This window comes from Vulpes lagopus, chromosome 9 (genome assembly GCF_018345385.1).
Source record: "Vulpes lagopus strain Blue_001 chromosome 9, ASM1834538v1, whole genome shotgun sequence".
Taxonomy (NCBI): Eukaryota; Metazoa; Chordata; class Mammalia; order Carnivora; family Canidae; genus Vulpes; species Vulpes lagopus.
The window spans coordinates 63,909,636-63,930,766 of record NC_054832.1 but is presented as its reverse complement, the minus strand read 5'-3'; the positions used below and the strand labels follow the sequence as shown (position 1 = coordinate 63,930,766).

The 21,131-nt window shown below is 38.7% G+C and overlaps 1 protein-coding gene, 1 long non-coding RNA gene and 2 other non-coding genes across 4 annotated transcripts in view; 2 read left to right on the top strand and 2 right to left on the bottom strand.

Annotated features, from left to right (window-relative positions):
• Nucleotides 1–15,488, top strand: part of MCMDC2 (minichromosome maintenance domain containing 2) — a 34,480-nt gene extending 18,992 nt beyond the window's left edge. Inside the window, exons 12-14 of the mRNA XM_041769684.1 lie at nucleotides 2,125–2,267; nucleotides 8,409–8,518; nucleotides 15,322–15,488. Coding sequence (XP_041625618.1) covers nucleotides 2,125–2,267; nucleotides 8,409–8,518; nucleotides 15,322–15,488 — 420 coding nt within the window. The remainder of the gene's footprint in view (nucleotides 1–2,124; nucleotides 2,268–8,408; nucleotides 8,519–15,321) is intronic.
• Nucleotides 11,211–11,317, top strand: LOC121499233. Its single transcript, XR_005990060.1, has one exon. It is a non-coding gene; the product is annotated as a U6 spliceosomal RNA (small nuclear RNA).
• A 1,350-nt stretch (nucleotides 15,489–16,838) lies between the features above and the next one.
• LOC121499139 lies at nucleotides 16,839–20,384 on the bottom strand. Its single transcript, XR_005990018.1, has 4 exons — nucleotides 20,264–20,384; nucleotides 17,907–18,006; nucleotides 17,574–17,641; nucleotides 16,839–17,388 (listed from the first exon to the last, which is right to left on the bottom strand). It is a non-coding gene; the product is annotated as an uncharacterized LOC121499139 (long non-coding RNA).
• LOC121499204 lies at nucleotides 17,716–17,804 on the bottom strand. The gene has a single exon (XR_005990048.1). It is a non-coding gene; the product is annotated as a small nucleolar RNA SNORD87 (small nucleolar RNA).
• Nucleotides 20,385–21,131: the final 747 nt, after the last annotated feature.

The following is a 21,131-nucleotide window of genomic DNA, read 5'->3' as shown; positions in this document are numbered from 1 at the left end:
CACAGAAAAATAAATCTTCTTTATCATTTAATTGAGATAAAACAAGATATATGGAGCCATTAAGGGACAATTTAAGTGCTAAGCTGGGTGGTGTTAACTGCAAGTATTTTAGGAATTCAGGAGGGAAGATATCAAGTAGAATGCAAGAATTGGGAAGACTTCAAGGAGGTGAGATTTTAATTGAGCTTGAAGAAAAAGTAAGATTTAGATGATAGGAAGGATGGGCATTCTAAACAGAAATGAAAGAAGCAAAGACAAAAGTAGAAATAAATATACATGGAAAACTATGAGGAGAATTACCTGACTGGAGTAGGAATCACATGATAGAGTCATTAGGATTAGGATTTGTCAAATTTACAATAAGCCTTGAAGCTGAGGCAAAAAAATTTATAGTTGATTCGTCAGACTGTAGAGAAAAGTTGTACTTTATTAGGCTTGTGAAACAGTGAAAATGATTTCTCCAGAAGATAAATCTGTCTATTACTCAAAACAAATTAGATAGAGTGTGTCACAGCCTGGGCTCTCCAAGAGGCTGACCAAGATGAGTTTAGTGTGCCATTATTTATTCAGCAGTGCTCTTCTAGCACTTCTGTTAATACCTGTGGAAGGGATGTGGCTCCTGGGTGGCTCAGTGGTTGAGCAGTTGCCTTTGGCTCAGGTTGTGATCCCAGGGTTCTGGGACCAAGTTCCACATCACACTCCTTGCAGGGAGCTTGCTTCTCCCTCTGCCTAAGTCTCTGCCTTCTCTGTGTCTGTGAGAATAAATAAATAAAATCTTAAAACAACGACAGGGAGAAGGAAGCAGGATTAGCAGTGAAAGGACTCAAGCTGTGATGCGGGTCCAAAGATAGCCCCACAAAGAGCTCTAGAGTTAAAGATACCCACCAGAATTGTTTTGCTTTGGACATAAGTAGATGGACTTATTTTTATAACACTTGCCCCACTTCCACTTCAGTCAGTGATTTGATTATGGGCTGTCCTAAGGCATTCCCTGAAGGAGCCTGGAGGCCAATCCTAACAGCACTCCTGGTAGCTGGGAACAAATCATTTCCTAAAGGGGGAGATAGGTGGCACATTACTGTGATTCCATTGGGTAAAACTTGGAGAAGGCTACTGATATTATTAATAATACTATTATCCAGTTATGAAGGTCTAGAGGGTGAACCATGGAGTGTAAAGAGAATAAAGAAGACAGGATATACTCTAATGCAGGAGTACCCAAATCCTTTAAAAGGTTATATTTAAATATAATAGCAACCTTATCATAAAATTTTCCTTTTGATTCTGAGTTGAAAAACCAGAAAACAATCAGGATAATGAAAACTAGAAATGATTCCATGGATTAAGGATTTAAGGGACTGGGAATCCTTTGAAAGAAAAAAAGCACAAAACTCAGAGAAGACAGTGCTAATCATTTTGTTGAAAGCTTCTTCTCTCTTGGAAGTCTTAACTCAATCTCCAAGGCCCACCTTCATAGTAATTAACACCATACCTCCCACATTGCTAGTATTCAACTGTGTTCTTTAAAAGGAAGGAAGGGGGGATCCCTGGTGGCTCAGAGGTTTAGCACCTGCCTTCGGCCCAGGGCATGATCCTAGAGTCCCGGGATCGTCTCGAGTCCCGGGATTGAGTCCCAGGTCTCACATCGGGCTCCCTGCATGGAGCCTGCTTCTCCCTCTGCCTGTGTGTCTGCCTCTCTCTCTCTCTCTCATGAATAAAAAAAAATCTTTATAAAAAGAAAAAAGAAATAAATTGTCAAAGAATTAAAGCTATTCAAAGGGAAATGAGCTGCTGAAGGAAGCCTTTTTCCCATTGAAAAAAATCTGAGTGAGCCTTTATTCGACTGGAAACAGAGACTTGATAGTCATTCAAATACATTGCACAGAACATTTCTGTACTAAGAGGAAGAAAGAGATTATTCTGGCTAAACTTCTAACAATATTTACAAGTATAAGACTATGAGTTCAAGTGCTTAATGACTTTGGGATGGCCCCAGATATTTAATCAACTTTGATGTAAATAAAATATGCACACTTTGGGGTTTTGTCTTATAGATTTTATAATAAAGTTTGAATATCTTTTTTTAAGTGTGAATTTCTTAAATTTCTCATATTTTTAATTTAGCTACTGGCTTTTGCAAAGAATTTGAATGTAGAATTCAGTTTGGAGGCAGAAAGAATGATTCATGGCTATTATCTAGCAAGTCGAAGAATCAGAACAGATTCTATAAGTGGATCAAAACTGTCAGCATCTGCATTAAAATATTTGTAGGTATTCAGTCTAAAATTTTAAAGCCAGTATTGACTTTTAAATGATGTGTTTAATTAAATTTATTATGTTTCACTTGTTTCTTTTTTTGTTTTATTGCTAGTTGGCTGGTTTATAATTTACTTTGTTCCAAAAGATTTTAAGGTGATTTTTTAACAATTCCTTTTGTTATACTGTTACATCGTTTGAACCTCCAGTACTTGTTTTCATGAAATTATTTTTTTACTGGAACCTCTGTATGAGATGTGTCTGAGTAAAGTGCAATGATTTCAAAAGCAAATAATTGTTTTTTAAAATGTGGCTTTTTTATATTCCAGGTATTTTTTAGTTGAACCTAGAAAAATATCTTTTCAAGTACATCGTTCCCTGTACTTTTAAATACTTTAATAGACTCATCTATTATTGTTCCTTAAAAAATTATTTTAAAAACTGGGAAAAAAAAAAAAAAAAAAAACTGGGGCAGCCTGGGTGGCTCAGCGGTTTAGCACCACCTTCAGTCCAGGGTGTGATCCTGGAGACTGGGGATGGAGTCCCACATCAGGCTCCCTGTGTGGAGACTGCTTCTCCCTCTGTCTGTGTCTCTTCCTCTCTCTCTGTGTCTCTCGTGAATAAATAAATAAGATCTATTAAAAATAATAATAATAAATTTTAAACTAATTTTTATTATAAAGTATGGACACAGTAAAAGAAAAGTCTAAAATAATGAATAAGGTGTCCAGGTAACTCTACCCATTGCTGTCCCACTCTCTAGAGAGATAATCACTGTTAACAGTTTTGTGTGTTCTTCCAAAAATTATCCATTCAAATACTAGCATGTAGAAACATATGTAATTTAAATATATCATGTATATTTAATACATACTTTATTTCAATATTTTATATATTTTTAGATGAATATGTTAAACATATATATGAATATATATATATGGATATATATAGATAGATAGATGGTCCCCAACTTGGGATGGTTTGACGTACAATTTTTCAACTTCATAATGGTGTGAAAAGGATACACATTTGGTAGAAATCATACTTTGAATTTTGAATTTTGATCTTTTTCCTGGCTAGCAATATATAGTAGGATACTCTCTCATATTGGGCAGGGATAGTGGGCCACAGTTCCCAGTCAGCCATGAGATTAAAAGGTAAGTAATTGGTACACAGACAACCATTCTATATCCATGCAGCCATTCTACAGTTCACTTTCAGGGCAGTATTCAATAAATTATGTGAGACTGTCAACATTTCATTATAAAATTGGCTTTGTTTAGATGATTTTGCCCAAGTGTAGGCTAATGTAAGTGTTTTCAGCATGTTTAAGGTTCAGCAGGATAAGCTATGTTTGGTAGATTAGGTGTATTAAATGCATTTTTGACTTATGATATTTTTAGCTTACAGTGGGTTTATTGGGTTGTAAACCCATTGTAAGTTGAGAAAGCTATAAATATATCTATATATTCATATGGGTAGATATTCTCCTTTTGCCCAAATGGAATCATGCATGATTTACATATTATGTTACAATATTATAAGAACATAAGGAATTACCTTACTTTGTTTTAATAGCTGCATTACTGTGTTCTGATGTGGCTGTACCATAATTTAAACAGTCTCCTGGGACTCCTGGGTGGCTCAGCGGTTGAGCATCTTCCTTCGGCTTGGGTCGTGATCCTGCAGTTCCGGGATCGAGTTCCGTATCAGGCTCCCTGCATGGGCCTCCTTCTCCCTCTGCCTTTCTCTCTGTGTCTCTCATGAGTAAATAAATAAAATTTTTTTAAATAAATAAACAGGGATCCCTGGGTGGCGCAGCAGTTTGGCGCCTGCCTTTGGCCCAGGGCGCGATCCTGGAGACCCGGGATCCAATCCCACATCGGGCTCCCGGTGCATGGAGCCTGCTTCTCCCTCTGCCTGTGTCTCTGCCTCTCTCTCTCTCTCTCTGTGACTATCATAAATAAAAATTTAAAAATAAATAAATAAATAGTCTATTGATAAACCATTACTTCATTTGATATAAATTAATGTGTAATCTCAAGCAAATCATGAAGTAGGACCAGCAGTAAAATAATCCATTAAATAGGGGATCCCTGGGTGGCTCAGTGGTTTAGCACCTGCCTCAGTCGAAGGCATGATCTCCTGGAGACTCGGGATCAAGTCCCACATCGGGCTCCCCGCATGGAGCCTGCTTCTCCCTCTGCCTGTGCCTCTGCCTCTCTCTCTCTCGCTCTCTGTGTGTGTGTCTCTCATGAATAAATAAATAAAATCTTTTAAAAAAATAATCCATTAAATAAATATCTTCTTACAACCACAATAAAAAGTAAGTGGAGGCTTGGCAGGAAATGTCAGATATATATCTACAGGAGATAAATATGTTTTAGTTAACTTTTCTAGTTATATATTTATCTTCACAGAGATGATAAAAAGTGCTGAAGAGAAAGTAGAAATCAAGTGTGATGTTTTAAAAATGGTAAATGGAATTTTGTAATGTTTTCCATTTTCTGAAGTAATATTTAAAATACTCAAATCAGGAGTGCCTGGCTGGCTCAGTTGGTGAGCCATGTAACTCTTGATCTTAGCATCATGAATTTAAGCCCCACATTGGGTATGGAGCCTACTTAAAAAAATTTTTGGGGGGGATCCCTGGGTGGCGCAGCGGTTTGGCGCCTGCCTTTGGCCCAGGGTGCGATCCTGGAGACCCGGGATCCAATCCCATGTCGGGCTCCCGGTGCATGGAGCCTGCTTCTCCCTCTGCCTGTGTCTCTGCCATTCTCTCTCTCTCTCTGTGTGACTATCATAAATAAATAAAAATTTTTAAAAAAATTTTTAATAATAAAATACTCAAATTAACACTCAAATACTCAATACTAAAAGCCTTGGAAATCCTATTTTCTCATATTTTTTTTCTCTGTAGCAAAAAGATATTTATTTAAAGCCATATAGCCTCAGTGTACATCTGACTATATTGAACCAAAAATAAAGCAGAGTTAAGTTTAATGTGGTAACTCTACTTCTTCCAATTGTAGAAATAAACACTAGAGATGGAGATGGAGTTTATGAAATAGCAAAGTAAATAAAATTCAAAAGGATCATAAACTTAAAATTTTTCAGGCAGCCCTGGTGGTGCAGTGGCTTAGTGCTGCCTGAAGCCCGGGGTGTGATCCTGGGGACCCTGGATCAAGTCCCACGTCGGGCTCGCTGCATGGAGCCTGCTTCTCCCTCTGCCTGTGTCTCTGCCTCTCTCTCTCATTGTGTCTCTCATGAATAAATAAATAAAATCTTAAAAAAAAAAACCTTAAAATTTTTCTTCTGCTTCTTTAGTCAGGTACCTAATAATAGCATCCTTGCTTTTCTAGAGTAGAGCTGAACAGCACTTTCTTTTCTTTCCCTGAAAGGCTTTGTCTATATTCTGTTGTGGTCAACATTTTTAAAGGATGAGGACATCAGGAACATGATAGTCATATTTGAAAATAACTCTGGAGAGTTCTCCATAGACTCAAATCTTGATCTAACCAAGAATGAATGGATAAGAAAAGTTTGATGGCTTAATATGAAAAAAAATTTGAGATTTCATTCTTTTTATGTTTAATATGGGTAAACAGTGTAATATGGCTATTAATATTACTGTGAATTCAGGTTGTGTTAATAGAATATAGTATCAAGAGTTTTAAAAAATGCTAGTTCTGCCTCACTTCTACATTGCTGGTTAAATCACACCTGTAGTACTGTACTGAAAAAGAATATTAACTAAATCTGGTCATGATGAAAGTAGCCAGAATGATGAAGAGCCTGAAAGTTATGTCTTATGACATATTAAAAGAGCTAGGAATATTTTATTTTGGAGAAAAGAAAATCTAGGGCAACTAGGAAAGTTGTCGTTGAGTATTTGAAGAGCTGTCATATTTAAGAAGTATTAGGCTTGTTTTATAATCTCAGAAAACAGAACTAGGGACCAGTGGGTAGAAAGTTAAGTGAAACCAGGATGCCTGGGTGGCTCAGCGATTGAGCGTCTGCCTTCAGCTGAGGGCGTGATCCTGGAGTCCCGGGATCGAGTCCCTGCGTGGAGCCTGCTTCTCCCTCTGCCTGTGTCTGCGTCTCTCTCTCTCTCTCCCTCTCTCTCTCTCTCTCTCTCTCTCTGTCATGAATAAATAAAATATTTTTTAAAAAAGAAATTTAAGTGAAACCAATTTCAGCTTAAATTTATATAATCATTGTGAGTCCCCAAATTTTTAAATGCTTTATTTGAAATCATAACTGAATTATTATTGTCCCCATGTTATACCTGAGCTTTAAAAAAAAAAACTCAGAGGGCAGCCCCGGTGGCGCAGCGGTTTGGCGCCGCCTGCAGCCTGGGGTGTGATCCTGGAGTCCCGGGATCGGGTCCCTGCCTGGAGCCTGCTTCTCCCTCTGCCTGTGTCTCTGCCTCTCTCTCTGTGTGTCTATGAATAAATAAATTAAAAAAAAAAAAAAAAACTCAGAAAGGGGCACCGGTAACTCAGTGGTTGAGCGTCTGCCTTTGGTTCAGGTCGTGATCCTGGTGTCCTGGAAACAAATTCCCTATCAGGCTTCCTGCAGGAAGCCTGCTTCTCCCTCTGCTATGTCTCTGCCTCTCTCTCTGTATCTCTCATGAATAGATAAATAAAATCTAAAAAAAAAATAAAAAAAATAAAAAAATAAAATCTTTAAAAAACGAAAAACCCTCAGAAAGTAAATGATTTATATGAAGTCACAGAGATAGTAAATTCTAAAGCCTTAACCCAGGTTTTCTGATTTCCAAGTTCAGCATCATTCAATATGCCTAATGAAAGCTTGAGGGAGGGGCACCTGGGTCCCTCATTGGTTGAGCAGCTGCCTTTGGCTCAGGTTCTGATGCCAAGGTCCTGGGATCTAGTACTCTATCAGGCGTCCTGCGGGGAGCTTGCTTCTCCCTCTGCCTCTCTCTTTGTGTCTCTCATGAATAAATAAAATCTTTTTAAAAAGAGAGAGCTTGAGAGATTTTTTTTTAAGGTAATCAAAGCTTAGTTTAAAAATAAAAGGTGGGGATCCCTGGGTAGCTCAGCGGTTTAGCGCCTGCCTTTGTCCCAGGGCGTGATCCTGGAGTCCCGGGATCGAGTTCCGCATCAGGCTCCATGGAGCCTGCTTTGTCTCTGCCTCTCTCTCTCTCTCTCTCTCTCTCTCTCTGTGTGTCTCATGAATAAATAATTTAAAAAATAAAATAAAATCTTTAAAAAAATAAAAGGTAAAGGAATGGATTCCTACTGAACCCTAGGAAAAGTTCAAAAGAGACTGGACAGTAAGTAACCTGAAATGTTGTAGAGAAGATTCAGTTATCTGATGGAGTCTGAACTTTAAGGTTGCTTCCAAAACTAAAATTTCAAGATTCTGAGGACTTTAAATAGATGAAGAACTGGAAGAAAGCACCAAAGATATCTATTAGAGATATTTAGTTTTGTTAATTTTCCCAGTTGTGTATTTATCTGAACAGAACTTGGGGAAGAAGGTGTAGAATAATAAAGATAAACCAGGGTGGAAACCAAGTGTTTGATAACAAGTCAGGGTATTTGCTTGCTCTGGAACAGTCTGTTAAACTTGGTAGGAAAAAAATGCTTTGAAAAGAAACTAAATTTTTTTTTAAGATTTTATTTATTTATTCATAGAGGCACAGAGAGAGAGAGAGAGAGAGAAAGAGAGGCAGAGACACAGGCAGAGGGAGAAGCAGGCCCCATGCACCGGGAGCCCAACGTGGGACTCGATCCCAGGTCCCCAGGATCGCACCCTGGGCCAAAGGCAGGCCCTAAACTGCTGCACCACTCAGGGATCCCCGCCCCTAAATTTTTTTTTAAGTGCAAATATGCTGTTCTCTAAGGTATGGTTATGTATACATATGCCTTCATATGTTCCTGCCAAAATATATATTATCTTTAAAAAAATTTTTTTTTTTTATTTATTCTTGAGAGAGAGAGACACAGGCAGAGGGAGAAGCAGGCTCCATGCAGGGAGCCCAATGTGGGGCTGGAATCCAGACTCCAGAATCATGCCCTGAGCTGAAGGCAGATGCTTAGCCACTGAGCCACCCACGCGTTCCAAAATATATATTATCTTTATAAAATCCACATATTTTGATTAGCATCAATTTTCTTTTTCAGAGTTTCCCTAGCTGAAGCCCATGCTCGACTGAGCTTAAGGACTAAAGTGCTTAAAGAAGATGCACTAATTGCAGCCTTATTATTTGAAATATCTCTCACACTGAAATATGGTAATTTCTTAATTTGTTAATGATCACTTTAAATAATTTAAATATTATTAGTCTTTTAATATGTTATATATATTTTAAATATGATTTTAAACAATAATAAATTTTTATCAGGTAAGGCTTGTTGAATTTGAACACTTACTAATTGTATATAGGTAGTATCATCTGTAAGTTCCTTGTTGTGCATGATTGCTCAGATACTTAAACTTTTGCAGTGTTTACAGAATTCTGAAAAAACATGTACTTAATACATGAAGTGATTTTCAATTTATCTTCCTTGTCAAATAACATGCAACATTTAATTGTCAAGCAGTCCCCCTCAATGGAGTTAGGAACATAGCCAAAGAAAAGGTGATCATCTGGTGTCACCTCCTTTCTGAATTGCTAGCTATACTAATCCTGTGACTATTGCATTTAATTATTTATAGTGAATTTGAGCTTATTGTGGTTTTGCTAAAAAAAAAAAAAAAAATGTAAAAGGACTCTTAAGAGTAAAGAGAGTCATTCTCCCAAAGGTCTTTGTTGAATTGGATGAGACATTAATTTTGATAAGATATTACCATCCTTGAAAACAAACTTTGGGGACATCTGGATGGCTTAGCGGTGGAGCGCCTCCCTTTGGCCCAGGGAGTGATCTGGAATCCTGGGATCAAATCCCATGTTGGGCTCCCTGCATGGAGCCTGCTTCTCCCTCTGCCTGTGTCTCTCATGAATAAATAAATTAAATCTTAAGGAAAAAAAAAGTGAAAACAAACTGGTTCCACCCTTGGGACTTAAAGGATGTATTAACACTGACTTTTCTGTGTATATATGTTCAGTGCTTATATTTGCCTTAAATTCAATTTATATAGTAATGACTTTTTGCAGGGATTCATTACATTAGGACTTTATTCTATAGTTATCTAAACCCAAGCATTCTTATCCTGGGATTCATGGATACTTAGAGATAAGTCTAGGGGCTCATGAATCTCTATGTTATATAAACATTTTTATATGTATGTGCTTTATAAAACCTTTTTTATAGACAAATGAATGGTACATTTTATGAAGTATGTCTTATAGGTTCATGACCCCTAGAAAAAGTTAATTATCATGCTGAATTAATTTATGTACCAAAGGAGAAAAACATTGGTTCCCAAGCAATGCTAAATAAGAGGAATGATATAAAAATATATTTTTTATTTTTTGATTTTTTTAATATTTATTTGTTCATAAGAGACACAGATAGAGGCAGATACATAGACAGAGGGAGAAGCAGACTCCCCACAGGGAACCTGATGAGGGACTCGATCCCAGGACCCTGGGATTACTCACCCAGGCCAAAAGCAGACACTCAACAGCTAAGCCACCCAGGCATCCCAAAATATTTTCGTTTTTAATTTGCTTTATCTTTTACATTCTCCTTTTCCTTTTTTTTTTTTTTTTTAAGTTTTGGGTTTTTTTTTTTTTTTTTAAAGTAATCTCTACACCCAGCATGGATCTCAAACTAGCAATCCCAAGATCAAGAGTCACATGCTCTACTGATTGAGTCAGCCAGGTGTTATCTTTTACATTCTTCTTATTCTATAATTAAAAGCATTCTTGATAAAAAAAAAAAAAAACAACTAGCACACATTAAGAACTATGTTATTATAATATTAAGGACTCTTGTAGTAGAATATGGCAATTTTGGTAACTGTTTTGTCAAGACTTTCTTGAAGCATTTAAGAAAACATTTGCTGAGGAAAATAAAACTCTGTGAAGATTTTTTTTTCCTTTAGCTTTTGTTTTCAGAATGAATTTGTTAGGTATATTTGATTTTTATTTATTTGAGGGAGAGACAGAGAGTGAGAGAGAGAGCAAGCACTAGTGGCAGTGGGGAGTGGGCAGGCAGAGGGAGAGGGAGTAGACTCCCCACCAAGCAGGTAGCCCAGTGCAGGACTCAATCCCAGAACCCTGATATCATGACCTGAGCTGAAAGCAGATACTTAACCAACTGAGCCACCCATGTGTTCCTGATTTGTAAGTCTTAAGCAAAACATCAATGTTAAGAGATCCTTAAGTGTTACTTTAAACATAGGAAATTGAAAAAAAGGGAAAAAAATAGCAGGAAATTGATTCCTATTCAAATACATTTTTCTTGGATGCAAAAACCAATAGGTTGTGTTGGGACAGAGGGCAGAGGGAAGAATTAAGGAAAACTTCCAAGTTTCTGCCTTGAGCAATTAAGTGGATCATGGAACTATTTACCAAGACTAGGAAAAAAAAAGGTTGGGTGATAAACCAAATTATAGATTTAAGTTTGAGGGATCCTACAGAGATACCAATAGAGAGAAGAATCTGGAGTTTAGATGAGAGTTCTAATTTAGAAATTTAATTTCGGGGGGGGGGGGGGTCCCTGGGTGGCTCAGTGGTTTGGTGCCTGCCTTTGGCCCGGGGCATGATCCTGGAGTCCTGGAATTGAGTCCTGGGATCGAGTCCTGCATCGGGCTCCCTGCATGGAGCCTGCTTCTCCCTCCTCCTGTGTCTCTGCCTCTCTCCCCCTCTCTCTCATGAATGAATGAATGAATGAATGAATGAATAAATAAATAAATAAATCTTTAAAAAAAAGAAATTTAATTTGGGAATCATCAGCAGAGAGATGGTACTCATCACTGTGGAATGGATGAAATTCTCTGAAATCCCCTAGAGAAAGACTTTATACAAAGAACTTCAGGTGCTCGCTTTAGCAGCACATATACTAAAGTTAGAACGATACAGAGAAGATTAGCATGGTCCCTGTGCAAGGATGATAGTCAAATTCATGAAGTGTTCCATATTTTTCTCTCTCATGAAAATAAATAAATCTTCAAAAAAAGTTTTTTTTTCAAAACGCTTCAGGAGTGCCCTTGAAGAATTTCCACATTTAGAAATGGAGTTGAGGAGGAAGAGAAACTAAAAAAGACTGAGAAGTAGGAGCTAAAATGTGGAAAGAAAATCAAGTGTAGTTATAAATGATTAGATTTGGCAATCTAAAGGATATAGGTGGCCATCATCAGTGCTACTTCAAAGGGTTGGTATTTGGGTGGGATAAGAAGTGAGGATATGGAAATAGCACACAGACAACTTTGAGATGTTTGACTATAAAGATGAGGAAAAACAATGGGTAGAGAAGGATGTGTGGTCCAAGAAAAGATTTTTTTTAAAGACAATAGGTCTTATGATGTGCAATAGAGAGTAAACTAATGATACTACAGATACTAAAAAAATGAGAGGATGAAATCCAGAGTACATGTGAAAGATATTGGTCTCTAGTAGAAAAGTCACTTCATGGGATGCCTGAGTGGGTCAGTGGTTGAGCATCTGTCTTCGGCTCAGGGCGTGGTCCCAGGATCCGGGATCCGGGATCTGGGATGGAGTCCCACATCTGGCTCCTTGCAGGGAGCCTGCTTCTCCCTCTGCCTGTGTCTCTGCCTCTCCCTGTGTATGTCTCATGAATAAATACATAAAATCTTAAAAAAAAAAGTTCATTTTATAAGACAGAAGACAAATGGACATAGAATCAGGTCTATAGATTTGGTCATAGACTCTACACAAGGTCACCAGCTAAAACACTTGAGAAGAATGGAATATAATAGTTGCATTGTAGGGGACAGAAGAACACTTGCGCTAGACAAACCCAGCAGGGTCTTCTGGCAGTGCAAGTGCCTACCATCTGAGGTTTCTGTGATTCATTTAAAGTGAAACCAAGATATGCCAATTAGGTGATTCTCTGCCTAACAGCCCAGAGTGCAGACATAAAGTAAATAGTTGGGTTCATGCAGAGTTGAGGTTTTGATAGGGGAGTGTGACAGGCAAGGGACAAGGGAGTTGAGGGTCTGGCTTGGGAAAGAATTTTAAATAGGTTAAAATAGGGAAGTGAATTGAAGGAAGCCAATTGGAGGTTTCAGAGTCCAAGAAACTAGAAGTATAAGAGGTAGTGTAGGGAAAGGAGACATTTGAACTCATGGCTTTGAAATAACTTTTTGGTGATTTCAGTTTCCTATGACCTTTCTATGCATAGTGGAGGTAAAAGGGATAAGATCAAGACAGGGAGGTCTGGAATTAAATAGGTAATTCACATGGAAATCACTGAATGGAAAGTATTAGGGAAGAGGGGAAGATTGTGAGCCATGTGCTAACAACTGGTTGTTGACTTTACCATGGAAGGCAAAGGGTAATAAAGCCCAAGTGGCACTGGGCATTAGAGGAAAGATTTTTTTAAAAAGTTTTAATCATTTTTTTAAAAAAGATTTTATTTATTCATGACAGACACAGAGAGAGAGGCAGAAACATAGGCTGAGGGAGGAGCAAGGCTCCATGCAGGGAGCCCAGTGTGGGACTCAGTCCCCCAACTCCGGGATCATACCCTGAGCCAAAGGCAGATGTTCAACCACTGAGCCACCCAGGCGTCCCTAGGTTTTTATGTAGATTTTTATGTAGAGGAAAGCAGGGGTGAGAATGGTTTGGTAGCAGCAAAGGGGCAGCAAGTTAGGCACTGTCTCTGTCTTGTGATACTAAGGTATGAGGGGTGTTTTGAGAAAAAGCAGCTTCACTTGAGAACGCCACAGGGAAGAAAGCAGTGTTCTCAAGGGACAGCAAAGATTCAGGTAAGCTAAAGAGAGTAGTAAAGGGGGCAGTCACAGAAGTCTGAGGCTATATAAATGTTTACTGATGACAGACAGCTCTAAAAGAGAGGCACTGTCTGCTTGGCTAGCAGCTGTACGACTGGCCAGTCACAGTAGTCATTCAGTGAATCAAAAAGGAAACAGGAGTTTACTCCTACAGTAATAGCCAAAGGTTTTTTTTCTTTTAAATTGTGGTAAAATACACATAACATTTACTGTTTTAACCATTTTCAAGTGTACAGTTCAGTGGTCTATTTGCATTGTTGCCTCCATCCATCTCTATAACCTTTTCATTTTCCCAAACTGAACTCTGTACCCATTAAACCGTAACTCCCCAATCTCGACTTCCCCCAGGCCCTGGCAACCACCGTTCTATTTTGATAAAATTGACTTCCCTTTGTACTTCATATAAGTAGAATCATGTGTTTGTCCTATTTTGTCCTGCTTACTTCATTTTGTATAATGTCCTCAAGGCTTATCCATGTTGTAGCATGCATTAGACTTTCTTTCTTGTTCAAGATTGAATATTCTATTCTGTGTATGCATGTGTATACACACACACGCACACACATTTTGCTTATCCATTCATCCAACAATGGACCTTAGGTTGTTTCCACATTTGCCTATGATGAATAATGCTATTAACATGAGTATACACTTAACTCTTTGAAACCTTGCTTTCAGTTCTTTTGCGTATATACCCATCAATGAAATTGCTGGGTCATAAAGTAATTTTTTGGATAAACCACCATACTGTTTTCTATAGGGGTTGTACCACTTTATATTCCCGCCAACAGTACACAAGCATACCAATTTTCTTTACAACCTTGCCAACATTTGCTTTTTTTTTTTTTTGGTAGTAGTCATCTTTACGGGTGTGAGGCAGTATCTCACAGCATTTTCCTAATGATTAGTGATATTGACCATCTTTTTATGTGCTTATTGGTTACTTGTATATCTTCGTTGGAAGAATGTTCTCTTGCTCATTTTTGAATTGGGTTTTCTTGAATTGTAGACCCCCTATCAAATGATTTCCAAATATTTTCTCCCATTCTATGGGTTGCCTTTTACTGTGTTGATTGTAACATTCGATGTACCATTTTTTATTTTGACATGGTCTAAATTACCTGTTTCTTCTTGTTGCCTATGCTTGTAATATTCTAGAAATCACTGCCACATCCAATGTCATGAAGTATTTCCCCAATTTTGTTTTAGTTACGTTTAGGTCTATAAGGTATGGGAACAACTTCATTCTTTTTCGTACGGATATTCTTTTCTCAGTACACTTGTAAACTGGTCTTTGTTTCCCCATTGGTCTTGGCACCCGTATCAAAGATCATTTAACCATGTATTTGAGGGGTCATTTCCAAGCTTTTTCTATTCTATGGAATATAGGCTTATGTCTGCCTTTATTTCAATGGTTTTAAATAGAGAAACATACAATGATGTCTTTATCCTCAATCATCCACTTAATCTTTATCAAAAGTTTCCCTACCTTCTAATACCTTCTCTCCGCTACTTCTTCCACCTCTTCACATCACTATTCAGGTTCAAAATGTAATTACTAGGTCAACAGATAACAGGTTTCTGTAGCTCCTAAACTTTTTTTGTTTTTTTTTTAAAGACTTTATTTATTCATGAGAGACACAGAGAGGCAGAGGGAGAAGCAGGCTCCATGCAGGGAGCCCAATGTGGGACTTGATCTCAGGACTCTAGGATCACGTCCTGGGCCAAAGGCATACACTCAACTGCTGAACCACCTAGGTGTCCCACTAGTTCCTAAACTTTAAAATGTGATCAACATACTTCTTGGCATTCGTAAGTTTGTGCATGTACTGAAACTTTCGAGTCTCAAAATCAAGTCAGCTTTAAATGATTATTGAAATATCCTACTAAATAGATCAGAACCTAATTCTTTAATTTTTTAAAGATTTTATTTATTCATGAGACAGAGAGGCAGAGACAGAGGCAGAGGGAGAAGCAGGGTCCATGCAAGGAGCCCAATGTGGGACTCGATCCTTGGACTCCAGGATCACATCCGGAGCCAAAGGCAGGCGCTAAACCGCTGAGCAACCCAGGCATCCCCAGAACCTAATTTTAAAACTTTAGTTGAAAACATGGTTTCACTGGTTTCACATTTAGCACTTCAAGGACTTTACACTTGTTTCCTTCTTTACTTAGGGGCCACTGTATTTTGTGTTGCTCCAAGTACAGTATTTCCGTTTGAATTGTATAATGAAGAGTATTTAGAGCAGAGGGATATCTATTTGACTCAATGCCAACAGCAGCTCCAGCAGTTTATTGCCACATATGGACCTGGGACAGCTATCTTCACTAGTGATGAATAAGCAACCGGAGGACAGTATTTTCTTCATATTTAAGCAGTGAAAAGGGACTCTGAAGTAATGCTTCAGGTACTACTATGTACAGTAATGCATTAGAATGCTATCTTAAATGTACGAAAGACGGTCTCAATATGAATTTAGAAATTAAGCAATGTAAAAAATGGTCACTTTTATGTAATTCCCTCTATTTGTCACAAGATGGCAATAATACTTTAAATGAGAATATTTACCTACAAAGAAGTTATTTTAAACCATTTTTCTTGCACCTGAGAACCTGACAAATGAATTGAGTAAATAACAGCAATTTATATAAACAGACGCCTCAAACTGAAGGATGTTTCATATTTTATTACGTATCATTACGTCTATTATAGTTTTGGAAGCCCTAATTATGAAGTCAGGGAAAGCTTGGGTATTTCCCATATTTTATAAGCCAAGTTAAATGATAATAATTTAAGTCAAATCAAGGAGCAAGAATTGGCTTTTTAAACCTAACTGGTTATAAGCAAGTTACCAAAGGCAAAGAAACCAATTTGCAAATCCAGTCTGTTTTCGGAGGGAAGAGTTCTACCCTGAATGGTGAAGAAAATATACTTAAGTTGTAAAATCCCCAAATCCTTTAAATTTTTCAAAGGCTTAATAGAAATTCTAAAATAAATAACCCTGATTCTTTAGAAACTGTACCTCATGGAACTTAACCATAAAGATGGGACAGGTCTCTCTACAGACCTTTGACAAGTCATTCAGTAGTGATTATTCACTAGTCCCAGAAACCTATATTCCATTTTAAGAAAGTAAAGCTAGTTTTTAAAAAACAATTTATATATTACAGTTCTGTAATTCTAGTTAAAACCTTATCTTGTGGCTTCTTTGTGGCTATACAGGTTTTGTACTGTTATGTTTAACATACATACTGTTTGTATGTATGTATGTTTAACATAACATTCAGTACTTGCTATACTGAAATTATAACCTGGATAAAAGCAAGTAATTTATATATTGTGACTCAGTAGGGTTGAAAAGTAAGATTTACCTAAGTCTTCAGTTAGGAATTCAGTTTTAAAATTATTGTAAATCCTCAAGTCCTGGACAGACTAGACTGTCCAGTCACTATTTTCCTTAATGTAACATACTTATACTGACATCAGGATTATTTTTTTTCCAGAGCAATTAATGTTTCTAATTTTTTTCCATTAACATTTATTCATGAGAGAGACAGATAATAAGAGAGGGGGGAGCAGAGAAACCTAAGTTGACTCCACACTCAGGGCAGAGCCTGACAAGGGGCTTGATCTCACAACCCAAGCAGAAACCAAGAGTTGGATACCCAATCAACCATACCACCCAGGCACCTCAGGATTACTTTTTTTATTCAGAGGTAAAAACGAAGAATAAAATAAGATTTAATCTTAAACTCTGTAGGTCACAGGTATAATCTTTACTTGTAAGAGATAATTCATCAAGGTGGTTAGGAGATTCTAAATACTCATTCTTAGGTATAGTAGCAGGTTCTTAAGGGGAGGCGTCCATGGTTATCTAGTTTGCTGAAATCCCCTGAGGCAAGAAAAGGCAGGAGAACTGGAGGTACCGGACTGTTTCCCCAGCTGACTGCCCCCTCAAAGGCTGTCATTCCACAAATGAGCTAGTTATTGACAAGAACATACTATCCTTAAAATATGTTAAAAACAGTCTGACTAGTAATTATAAGAATCGAACTGTTTAAACATTTGATATATTTTAAAGATTAATACTTTATTGCCTAGCAATTATAAGTATTCAAACATGTATTTTTCTATATAACTTATTGTGAGGTGATCAATGTTAAATAAAATATTAATTTTCAACATGTTTCGATTCATCTCTTCTTGACCAGTTCTTCATTTTTCCTTCCAATTGCATGCCTCTAGGAAAAAAAAAAAAAAAAATCAGAAACCAATAGTGAAAATCATTCCATAGTCAAAATCAAATGAACTCTTACTCCTGATACACACAGGCAACATTAACAGGAAATGGCCCTAGCCCTTTTGAGTTTCAGATCCTTTTGAATTATTAGTAGCTGTTATTGCGTAACAAATTTTAATTACTTACTTGAGGCAATGAAGAATTTCAATCACAAAAGTTATGGACGAGAATATTCATCTGCAGCTACCTATATGCTGAAAAGAACATTTCACTCATTTTAATAAAAAATTGTATTATACTTGAGTAGTTCACATAATTATTACAGGCTACTGGCATCTCAGTCTTAAAATTATTTCTTCAAAGAAACCCTCAGCTGGGTAAACGGCAAAAAATAATTTAAGTCATCATTGTGCCAGTTTTTAACCATGTAAAAAATGTCTTAAACATTTTTGGTACTGCTCTTCATAACAGTACCACAAATACACACAAAAAAGCACAATTAACATTAACTTTTGGTACCTCATTACATGCAGTTACACTCCTAGTGTTTTATCACAGCCATCCTCTAAGTGGTTTCTGGAAAACAGGACAACCTTCATTCATCTTCACGTCACAGGCTCTGTTGCACAGGGAAATTAAAATATACTGAGTGCTCATTTGTACTTGAATCTGCTTGTTTGGCATCTTACATGTAAGAACGATCCAGTAAGATTTTTTTCACCTTCTTGTCAGAAACCATAAACATATTTGTGACCTTCCTGACTCCCAGAATAACTTTTTAATAAAAACTACTAAAACCAGGCCATATACTGGAACAATTTTCTGTTAACACATTTTTTAAGGAACAAATTACTTTCTGCTTAATTCTACTTTTTTGGGGTAGTCAAAACAGATAAACCCAAATTTTACATTTCTATTAGTACTTTTGACTGTTTAGGCCCTAATAATTCCATAAATGATCCTTCCAAGCTGAAAATGGGCTTATTAGCATGGACAGAAAAAACGGTGTATACAATGTTCTTTACCTTGGCAGTATCGATTTTAAGACATGATGGTCCTAATGAGTACCTAACCATTGCTTTTCTGTCTCAGAGCTTGACAAGGAGATGAGTCAGGTTAAAGGTTACACATATAGAAACAAGTGTGCAGACTTCCAACTAAAGCATCACAATGGCAAATCTAATACAGTTTTAAAGCAGATACATTATGCTGGCATCATTATTGGACAGTTTTGTAGAATTAAATCCCAGGTTGCCTGAAAGCACACTTAGGTAGTGCAAAGGGAACGGCCAGGGCCACAGATCATATCCCACAGCACCCCAGGAGGATAAATCATTGAACCAGACAGCTACTGGAGATGATTTATGAAGACACATCAAATGTTGGACCTTGCAAAACAATTTATCATTTTCAAGTCTGGAAATAATTTCACATAATCAATATTAGGAACACAAACTATTGGTTATGAATAATTCCAAAGGGAAGAGTTCAGTGTAATGAGATTCACAGGAACTACTGACAACCACATGCATAATCCCATTTGTGTAAAGCCTACAAGAATGTTTAGGGACACGTGTTTGTTTAAGATTTTATTCATCTAAAAAAAAAAAAAAAAAGATTTTATTCATCTATTCGTGACACAGGCAGAGGGAGAAGCAGGCTCCTCTCAAGGAGCCCGATGCCCGATGCGGGACTCAGATCCCGGGTCTCCAGGATCAGCCCCTGAGACGCTCAGTCGCTGAGCCACCCAGGCATGGACGGAATAAAACTGCCATCCATCCCACTCAGCTCAAAAAGCTAAGAGACTGGATACAAATGCCCAGATGACAGGCACCCAGGATGGAAGGCAGGACAACGGGATAGGGAAGAAATGAGATGCCATCATATTATAAAAAAATCACAGTTCTTACATGGCTTGGTGGGCTCTATTTATTATGCTGCAGGAATTCCTGTATTACCAATATTTTTACCAATAAAAATAGGACTCAAGTCCCTTAAGCCTCAAAATTAAGATGACTAATACCGAATATAAACTACTTTTGGCCATCACAACTGCCCAGAGAACAGTAACATATTTGGGGGAGACAACAAAAAACCACAGGCTTACACCCAGTCTCATCGATGGGTGTAATCCATCCATTAATAACTTGTGGAATTGGCAACGGTTTTCCAGTCTCCCAGCTGTTGACCCGGTTCTTCTGTATTATGTCCCAATCATGTCCCCAAACACATCCAGAGAAGGCAAACACCTACGGGCGGGGCAGCCGGACACACCGTTCTCGGGTTTCGACACCACGTCCTTAGGGCGTATTTACAGGAAGACTCACAAACGCTAATTCCTACCAGAAGAGTTACGGCTGTTAACGGTTTTAAAAGCCAATCCGAAAACACAGTCCATTCCGCAAAGCTGGTCTTACCCCAGAGACAGTCCCTTCCCCCTCGTATAAAATGCTCCTTTGCTAGGGGTAAGTGCTCACCCCCGCAGGAGACCCTAAAGCCGTCCAGGCCGCACCAGGCTTGGCTCCGCCGAAGGGCCGCGAGGAGAACGAGCGCACCCGCCGGACCCTCCGCCGCCTCGGAACCACCCGAACCCGAGGGCCCCTGATCAATCGTTGGGCTTAGAACAGCTGAAAGCGGAGTCTACTACGGGGAGAGTAAGACTCCCGTCGGGTTACTCAGAAAATGCGGCCGAGCCAAGGACCGGGAAGTTAGGTGGGGCCGCGTCGACTGAGGGAGGCGGACAAGGAGACCGCGGCCTCCAGGGACCCACTCGCGCCACGCGGCGGAGGCCCCGGGCGCCCCAGGGCAGTAAGCCCGAGGCACTGAGTCGGGCTCCCGGCACGAACAGGGGGAACTCAGACCGCGAGGACTCCCACCTCGAAGAGCCCAGCGACGGGCCCGCTCGGCGACGGTGCCTCGAGGACCCTCCTCCATCGCCGGCCGCGCGCAAAAGAAAGCCCAGCTCCTTCCGCCGGGCGGTGGGCGCTCCGGGCCCCGCCCCTTCCGGGCCTTTGCCCCGCCTCTGCGAGGGGCGGGGCCCTGGCGGCGGAGCCCGGGCTGAGCGCTGGGGCCCGGATCTCTGTTCAGGAGCCTGTTCTAACTTTTGCTATTGATGTTTGTGTTTTGCGTGTTTTTTTTTTTTTTTTCCTTTCTCTTGTTTCTCTCAGTCATTTTATATACTGAGTCTTGGCTGCAAAGCAATAGGCTTTCGAGACAGGTGGATGACCCTGTTGCCAGAAAGAATATACATGAAAGCATGTAATTAACTTGAATCAGTAAAAGACACATCCTTCCTTCAAAAACTGAAAGTCTAAGAAATTCATATAAAATATATTTGCCTCAAAGAAACATGGTGTATAACTCTAAACCTTGCAAAAACAATTGTGGTTATACTCGCTTTACCAAAGGATTTCTCTTTATATAAAAGTTTTTTTTTTTTTAAGATTTTATTTATTTAGAGGGACACATAGAGGCAGAGACACAGGCAGAGGGAGAAGCAGACTCCCTGCGGGGACCCCGATGCTGGGACCCCAGGATCACCCCTGAGCTGAAGGCAGGTGCTCAACCACTGAACCATCTGGGTGCCCCCTAGTTGTTTCACATTCTTCGTAACACTTGGTATGATCAGTCCTCTTACTTTAGACATTCAAATAGGTGTGTACCGATATTTCATCATGCTTTTAATTTGCCTTTCCCTGAAGAATATTAAGTATCTTTTTAAATGTTTATTTGCTACTTGATATC